Below are 8,246 nucleotides of genomic sequence, written 5' to 3'. Positions count from 1 at the left end.
AGAAGAGAAATTATACTTTCTGTTGGTGGAAATGCACTATTAAATGAGAGTCAATTGATAGAGTCAATTAGTAGAAGTGTTTTAATAATTCTTATTACATGTAGCCACGTACTATTAAGTAAAAACTGACATTAATAATACTTTTAAAATCTATATATATTTTGACTTTTCCCCTCCACGTCAAGGGAGGGCAGCGCCCGAGCGCCCCCTATGGGCCAGCCGCCACTGTTATTTTTCCCAAAATGCTTTGTTTAACTCCCCTTAGGAATTAATAGACGACTCAGATGCAGTGTATTTTTGAATAGTTTTAAATAAAAATGTAATTATTAAAAAAAAAAGTTCAAAAAACAAAACATCTGGACTTTTTTTTACGAAGTTTGAAGACGTTTCGCTTCACATTCAAAAAACTTTCTCAATTCAAATGTCTGGAGTAAAGTGGAGTTCCAAGCTTTATAGTATTGCCCAAACAAAGCCCTTAATAATCAAGCTCCATCATATATCAGAGCTCTGATTACCCCGTATGTTCCTAACAGAGCACTTCGCTCTCAGACTGCAGGTCTGCTGGTGGTTCCTAGAGTCTCTAAAAGTAGAATGGGAGGCAGATCCTTTAGCTATCAGGCTCCTCTCCAGTGGAACCAACTCCCAGTTTTGGTCCGTGAGGCAGACACCCTGTCTACTTTAAAGACTAATCTTAAAACTTTCCTTTTTGACAAAACTTATAACTAGAGTGGCTCATGTTACTCTGAGCTACCTTTATAGTTTTACTGCTATAGGCTTAGGCTACTGGAGGATATCAGGGTCTAATTTTCTCACTCTATAGAGTTCTACTGTTCTTCAATTATGCATTATGTGTTGTCATTTCTGCTTTAACTTTCTGTTCTCTCTCTTTTATCTTCATAGTAGGTACACCTGGTCTGGCGTTCTGTCAACTGTGACATCATCCAGAGAAGACCGCTCACCCGCTACTACCATCTAATGTAGAACAGATTACTGGATCAATGTGTGCTTCTGTTGTAATGAATATGGATGGACCCAAGAAATACCCGAAAACGAGTAAGTAAAACTTTAACAGTTTATTAAAGATGGTGGCGGCGCGGACCCCCCGGTTTGTGCGGCAGCACACAGCCTCTGGCGTTTCTTGGGGCACGAGGACGGCTGGTTTAGCAGCGTCTGGTTTACAGGAAGCAGCGGGGTCCGTGAAGGGATTATCCAGTTCTTTGTCCAGGTCCAGTCCGGGTCTTGGGCAGGGGGGAGATCCGTTTTGTCCAGCAGAGTTATCCAAGGGAGAATCCAGAGACGGGTCCAGGTCCAGATCCAAATCCAAATCCAAATCCAGAAGCACAACAGTCAAAAGGGGCAAGCAATCTCCGTAACTTACAGGCTGGCAGGGTCCGAAACACAGGTGGGCAGTCCAAATCTCTGAGGCTGACGAACAGGACTCAGGCGGGCAGACAAATCCAAAAAGGGCTCAGGCTGGCTCAAAAAACAAGGGCAAAAACAGGTCGACAGGCAGACAGGCAGACAGATACTCAGGAAGATGGCTGGAAGTTCTCACCGTAAGGCTCGAGACGTTCTGGCACTGGAGACTGCGAGGGGCAGAGCTTATAAGCAGGTAGAGGCGGAGGCAACGCAGGTGCGCTGATTGCAATTAGCAGCTCCAGTGCCAGAAACGTTACATCTGTGCTTTTTTGTCTCTCTTGTTGTGTCTCTGCTCTGTCTTCTGTAACCCCCAGTCGGTCGAGGCAGATGACCGTTCATACTGAGCCCGGTTCTGACGGAGGTTTTCCTTCCCGTTAATGGGGAGTTTTTCTCCCCACTGTCGCTTCATGCTTGCTCAGTATGAGGGATTGCAGCAAAGCCATGTACAATGCAGACGACTCTCCCTGTGGCTCTACGCTTCCCCAGGAGTGAATGCTGCTTGTCGGGACTTTGATGCAATCAATTGGTTTCCTTATATAGGACATTTTTGACTAATCTGTATAATCTGAACCAATCTGTATAATAAGATTGAACTTGACTTTGTAAAGTGCCTTGAGATGACATGTTTCATGATTTGGCGCTATGTAAATAAAATTGAATTGAATTGAATTGTTTTGGCTTAGATTAAATGCAAATTAAATTGAATTTAGACATTTAAATCAGAAAGTTTTGCCCTTTGATTTAGCATTAGCTTTTCTTTAAAAAATCAGAAAATGTTGTTTTACTCTTTCTTTTGTTATATAAAGGAAGGACAATGATAATCAGCTAATGTTTTTCACAACAGAGTGAAATTATAAAGTATCAGTAATTTTACAAATAATATGGTAATTTGCTCTGTACATGGTTAAAATTGTATTCTTTTTACAAAAGCTTTCATATCTTTATCTTATTGTATAGGAATTATACATTTTGTTTAGACATCTATATTATAGATAGAAATAACAATTTCATTTTGTTTACTAAAGTAGAAATCCCCAATTTCTGTTTGTTTCAGGTAGCACAATGCTTGTTATAGCGAAAATTGAGAATGAACAAAAATATGTGAAGATCAATGAACCGAGCCTGGAAGAATTCTTGAATGCGGGTAAGCCCTTATCGATCTGCTGTTTAAAAAAAAAAAAAAAGAGAAAAAAAAAGGGAGAAATTAGCTGAGGATTTTTAAATAAAGTTCAAATGTTTTGTTATTAGAAACACCAGGGATCTTATATACCTTTTATGTCTAGTGGGGAGTTTTTTTTTTGTTTACAGAGGAAAAAGCCTAAAAGCATCTTAAGTTTTTCTTCGATGGTTAATGATGAACAATGTAAATAAAACCTTTTTTCTAGGAGGTTTAATTCTGACTATTTACTAGCAGGGATAATGTCGATTGAGTAATTTTGAGGTATAATGTCATGTTGGTTTCTCCATAGCTTTCCCAAGCTTCTCCATTCCACCTATCAATGTTGGCATTAAAGTTTTTGATGACACAGGAACTGAGGTGGATGCAGAAGTATTTGAAGAACTTTTGCAGCAGCCCAGCATTGGTGTATTTCCTATCACATTTGGCGACGGTAAGCTTGAATCTCTCAATTCAGATCTACTTCTGCATGGGGCAGATCCGATCCAGTACCGGATCGGGTTACAATACAAGCATATTTTATGGGTCAGATACTTCTGATCAGGCCAGTGAACATTTCCCATCCTTAAGCTATGTCTGTATTTTGATGTTGTCTGCTGAATAGTCTCCAAATCATCTGAATACACCCAGGAAACATCATTATCTCCAAGCCCAGTCCCCGGAAGTGTAACAGCTCAGCACCAGATCTTTCACACGATGACTCCGATGACACAATCATCCTGGAAGTTGTATCATCCAGTCCTCATAATGAAAATTACAGTCCACCTAATAAACAACAGAAAATAAAATGGATGGACCAAACTGCAAAGCAGGTCAGTTGTAAAAAGAAAAGATACTCTTCATTATAAAAAGAAAAAGTTTGATATTTTTGATATGCAAAATACATGTTTACCTGTTAACAGCACTGACCAATAAACCTGGTGGAGATCAAATTCTGAAAGAATATATGCGAACAAAAAGTCTCACAGACTGCTCACGGCGAAAGTTGGTTAACATCCTTGCTACGGACATGACTGAAATTTATGGGTTTTCTTTAACTTGTTGAGAAAAGTTCAAAGAAATGGATTATGTTAAAAAAAATGTGATCAGACATTGAATTCAATATATTTGTTACACCATTTAGAACTGCACCACCATGACGCGAGAAAGAGATGTACGCTCAAGGCATAATTGAAATGTTCCCAAACCTGCATGATCCAGGTTCCAAAAATGGATGTGTAAGGCTTAGATATTTTTTTGTACACTTTTATTATATCAACACACTTTTATTTTATCAGCAAAAAAATTATTGTTATTGTTAAAAATGTATCATTTATTTATCATTTTTGGCCATTCCAAAAAAAAAAAAAAATCACGGCAAAGAGTGTAACACCATAGATTACACGTTTGAAGCCCAGTCCTCGTTCTAATGCACCACTCTTACATGTTTTAGGTGTATTATTGCTGCTACACACTGTCATGATTTGTCTTGGATGAACCCGGACACAGCACGCACACACAGAGCTGGTTTGCGAGTTTATTGCACACGGTAGATGATGGATGACAAGAACCAGAGTCAGTTACCAGACGGAGTAGGGTGCAGGAGCTGGCTGACGAGAACGGACCAGTACAGACAGAGCAGGATCTGGAGACGGACTGGAAAAAAGGCAGGAGTGGTGTTCAAAAGACAGGAGCAAACTGACTGACAGGCGTGATATTGGACTTGACTGAAGACGAGCCGGCGATGAGGAACAGACTGAGGTGAGCTTATGTAGGGAGCCTGGCAGGTGAAGTGAATCCTGACTAATTAGTGCTACACAGGTGTGACCAGTAGCTGAGGGAGTGAGGGTGAGCTGAGTGACAGGAGGAGAAACTGAAAACGAACTAAAAACCAGACCAAAACTAAACCCTGACACACACCTGACTTAAATATTGGTTGATTCATTGGACCGATGAATCAACCATTCATCGGACAGAGACAACTAAAATTCGCAAGACTTTGGCTTGATCCAAATACTTCAACATTGTAGCTCCTAGCTCCTGTTTCTTGCTTTACCTTCACCTTTCAGGGGGTCAACAGTAAGAACTCTATCCAGGCTAGAACAGGAGCTGTGCTCTGCTGTGAATCAGCCTTACCGACGCCATTACATGGCGGACACAGACATGGGATCTGTCCCAATTCAGGTGCTGCATCCTTTTAAAGGACCCAATCTACATGGACTTGGTCCTTCGTGGACCGCGAGAAGACCGGAAGAAATCATCTTGTGTGCAGCCGCTGAATTGAGACAGACCCACAATTGAAGCTGGTCAAATAGGGACTAAAGCCTTATGGAAAACAACTACAAAAACAGAAGTTCTCCAAATGTACGGCTGAAGCTCTCCTTTATAGAATCCAAACATATGAAGGTGTGCATGTGTCACATAGAGTACAGGGAAAAATAATAGATTTTGGATAGCTCATAAGATGGGCTGCGCAACATGGTCTGTCACACAAAGTTTTGTGAGACATTTGTGAGTTATATTGTGAGATATAGCTCCTAGTGTCAACAAGGGACGTCACAAGGGTCCCTGCTTTAGCACAGGGAAGCATCCTGCTTCCTGGTCCTAACTCCTTCCTTACTGTCAGCTCTAATCAGATAGCAGTTATTTTGGCAACTGCTGATGCACTTCTGCAGTGACTTAATTATCGGTACTGATTTAAAGTATTTGGATCAAGCCTGTGAACACTGAGGACCAGAAACCACTGGGTTGCAGAACTTAATTTGAAAAGGGTGGAAAAGATAACAGAGTGATTTATTGTATTGGTATTTCTAAAGATTTATTTCTGAAGATCATCTTGTTAGCTGACTGGCGGTGGACCAACAGCCAGAGGAGAGGCTTCATTTACTCCTAATGTGGCCCTAAGTGAGGAGCAATGTAAAGAGGCAATTTCTTTCATGAAATAGTCTTCTGATGAGACTGCTATCAAGAACAAGATGAAGAAGACATTTGAATACCGTCGCAAGATGGTCCTCGATGAAAAGAAATCCTCTGATGTATTGACTGAATTTCCTAACCCTAAAATCCTAACTTTATCACACAAAGCATTAAACATTAATTGTATTATTGTAAACCGTTGTTTTGATATCTCTTTTAACAGTCTCAATATACTTCCTTCTGAAACAAAGATTGTTTTGGGCTATGTTTTAAATGTTCTTGTGTAATTTTCCTAGATTGATCAAAACTTTATTCTGGAATTTGGAGAAGATATATCCTCAAAGCTTTTGGAGAGGTATGTGCCAGCTTCTTTATTTTTTCTCTTTAACATCAAGTGCTTAATTAATGCACGTTTTTCTCCAGGTGGCCTACTATTTTCAAACAGAAAGTAATCCAGCAGAGGAAGACTCTTCTTACCTCAAGTAACCTTGAAGGAGTGATCTACTGTGCTGAAGGAGCTTCAAATGAGAAGGAATTGGAAAACTTTGCATTTGGTAGTTTAATTTGCCCAAAACGACTTATACTTTCATCTTTCAAAAATAAACATAGTATAGAAGTGTGTACTTTAAATTAATAACATTCTTTCAGTTGATAATATTTAGTTTTTGTGCTGTCTCATTTCTGTTTCCACAGGCTGGGATAGTGATCTTGCTTCCATCATTCTCCTGCTCCACCTGATTCCTCCTTCCTGTCAAGGCTGCAAAAGACCTGGCAAGGTTTCTACATCCCAAGCTGAGAAGCACATTGTGGTCTTCCAGAAGGTTTGTTTTGAATGTTTTTCACAGGAACTATCATGTGTTTTAAACCCAGTTTTTCTAAATATTTCCATATATGATTATTTCTTATATAAATATGAGTGTTCCTAAACACTAGGACTAAGGTGTGAATTTAGGGTTGAGGTATGCACTTGTAATGATTAGGTTTAGGGTTATTGTCAGGGTTAGGACATAGAAAGGGAAAATGACTGAAAATCCCAACACATGGTCCTGACCATATATAGCAAGGCAAGAATATGTGTGTTAAGGAGACAATCCAAAACACTGAGTAGAAATTTTAAAATATTTTTAAAATTTGAAAAAAGCAATTAACTTTCTTTTTTCTTTATTTTAATTCTCAGAGTGGAACAAGTATTCAGCAACATGTTGAAGCCATCACCTCTACAACACAGCCCCATCTTCTTGCTGTCAGGACGAAGAAAAGCACCATCCACGAGTTCTTCATTGTTCTGGACAAACAGGTCATCCCATGCAAATCAGCAAGTTCACTGGGAGCTTTTGATGAACTTTTCAAGGCTCACTTTGTATTTGGTACAGTTTATCATCATACAATCCACAACATGTACATCTTCATACAAAAAGCCATCTACAAAATAGATGCTGGCAAAGTTCAGGAGACTCCACGTCTCAAAGAGATATGGGCTAGGCTGTTAAACTAAGCAGTGAATGAATCAGGCTGCTCTGGGCAACAATTTTGCCTATAAATGTGATTAGTTTCTTATGGTCAGATTTTTTTCTATTTTACTATCTTTATATTTTACTTGTTCACTCAATAAGTTTAAACAATATGGGGAAGATTTGTTTTGTTTGTCAGAAACATTTGGTCAGTACCAACATACTTGTTAGGCATATAAGATTAGGTCATCGTTTATGTCCTGGTCAGTCACTTCACCTAAAATATGCTCAGAGAGGTTGCTGCCATATTTTTGTACGTTTTCAGGATTCAGGAAACATTTAAACACAAAACATGATGAGCAGACTGAACATGAACCCAAAAATGATGAAAGTGTGGCATCCGGTTTTGCTGCAGATAAAATGCTAGTTCAAGATTCTGTGGACTCAACAATTAATTCAGAAGTTCTACCTTTGCCAAACAGCTGTACTCATGACACATGTGTATCTGCTATTTTACAGCTGCAATTTGATGGCCAGTCCACGTTAAATAATTTTATATCATCAATGGAAGAAGTAGTTCTAGATATACAAAGTCATGCTAAAGCTGCAGCTTTAAGATGTTTATCTTCTGAGAACATTTCCGTGAGAGCTAAAATTGAATAAAGTATTGAAAATTTGGAAAACCCTTTTACTTCACTGAATATGAGTCAAAACAAAATGCATATTTTAAAGAGAAGTGGAAGATTGTTGAACTTGTTGAAAAAGTTCTTGGTGTCCGGTTAGAAAATAGAAGAAACAGATGTACTAGAAGTTATGATCAAGTGGTTGTTACAGACAAATTTGCATATGCAAATTGCATTTACAATTTGCAATTAATTACTGGCAGTGAGTTTAGAACCATATTACTTGCTGCGAGAGTTTGGTCACGTGATCGTGCTGTGTGTCTATATCCCTCCCTCAGCTGACGCCACCGCCGCGTGCGAGCGAATGCACGGCGCGGTAAACAAACTGCAGACAGAACACCGCCACGCTCTCATGCCTCCCTCCGTTCCACCCTCCTCACACTCACCCAGTACGTCACGTGTACAACAAAGGACAATAAAACGCTGGACCTTTTTTACGCAAATGTTAAGGACGCCTACACCTCCGCCCCCTTACCCCCACTCGGATGCTCGGATCACAACCTCGTCTACCTGCTTCCCCATTACATTCCACTGGTGAGGAAAACAATAGCGCAGAAGAAGTCAGTGAAAGTTTGGTCAGATTAGGCCAGTGACAAGCTGAGGGATTGTTTCAGAACCACA

The 8,246-nt window shown here is 39.6% G+C and overlaps 1 protein-coding gene across 2 annotated transcripts; it reads left to right on the top strand.

The window, feature by feature from the left end:
- Window positions 1–2,473: 2,473 nt before the first annotated feature.
- Window positions 2,474–7,956, top strand: LOC105922585. Of its 2 annotated transcripts, XM_036134624.1 has the most exons (8): window positions 2,474–2,563; window positions 2,889–3,029; window positions 3,201–3,408; window positions 5,788–5,846; window positions 5,915–6,045; window positions 6,185–6,312; window positions 6,669–6,788; window positions 7,904–7,956. In XM_036134624.1, the coding sequence occupies exons 3-8, from the start codon at window positions 3,388–3,390 to the stop codon at window positions 7,943–7,945; spliced, it is 501 nt and encodes a 166-aa protein (XP_035990517.1). In that variant the 5' UTR covers window positions 2,474–2,563; window positions 2,889–3,029; window positions 3,201–3,387; the 3' UTR covers window positions 7,946–7,956. The 2 variants fall into 2 exon arrangements, 1 of the variants encoding a protein (XP_035990517.1); XR_004930564.1 differs by lacking the exons at window positions 2,474–2,563; window positions 2,889–3,029; window positions 3,201–3,408; window positions 7,904–7,956 and adding an exon at window positions 4,033–4,336 and having other exon boundaries at window positions 6,669–7,615.
- Window positions 7,957–8,246: the final 290 nt, after the last annotated feature.

Source organism: Fundulus heteroclitus, unplaced genomic scaffold (assembly GCF_011125445.2).
Source record: "Fundulus heteroclitus isolate FHET01 unplaced genomic scaffold, MU-UCD_Fhet_4.1 scaffold_86, whole genome shotgun sequence".
Taxonomy (NCBI): Eukaryota; Metazoa; Chordata; class Actinopteri; order Cyprinodontiformes; family Fundulidae; genus Fundulus; species Fundulus heteroclitus.
The sequence above is the reverse complement of the archived record's forward strand: the minus strand, read 5'-3'. Positions and strand labels throughout refer to the sequence as shown.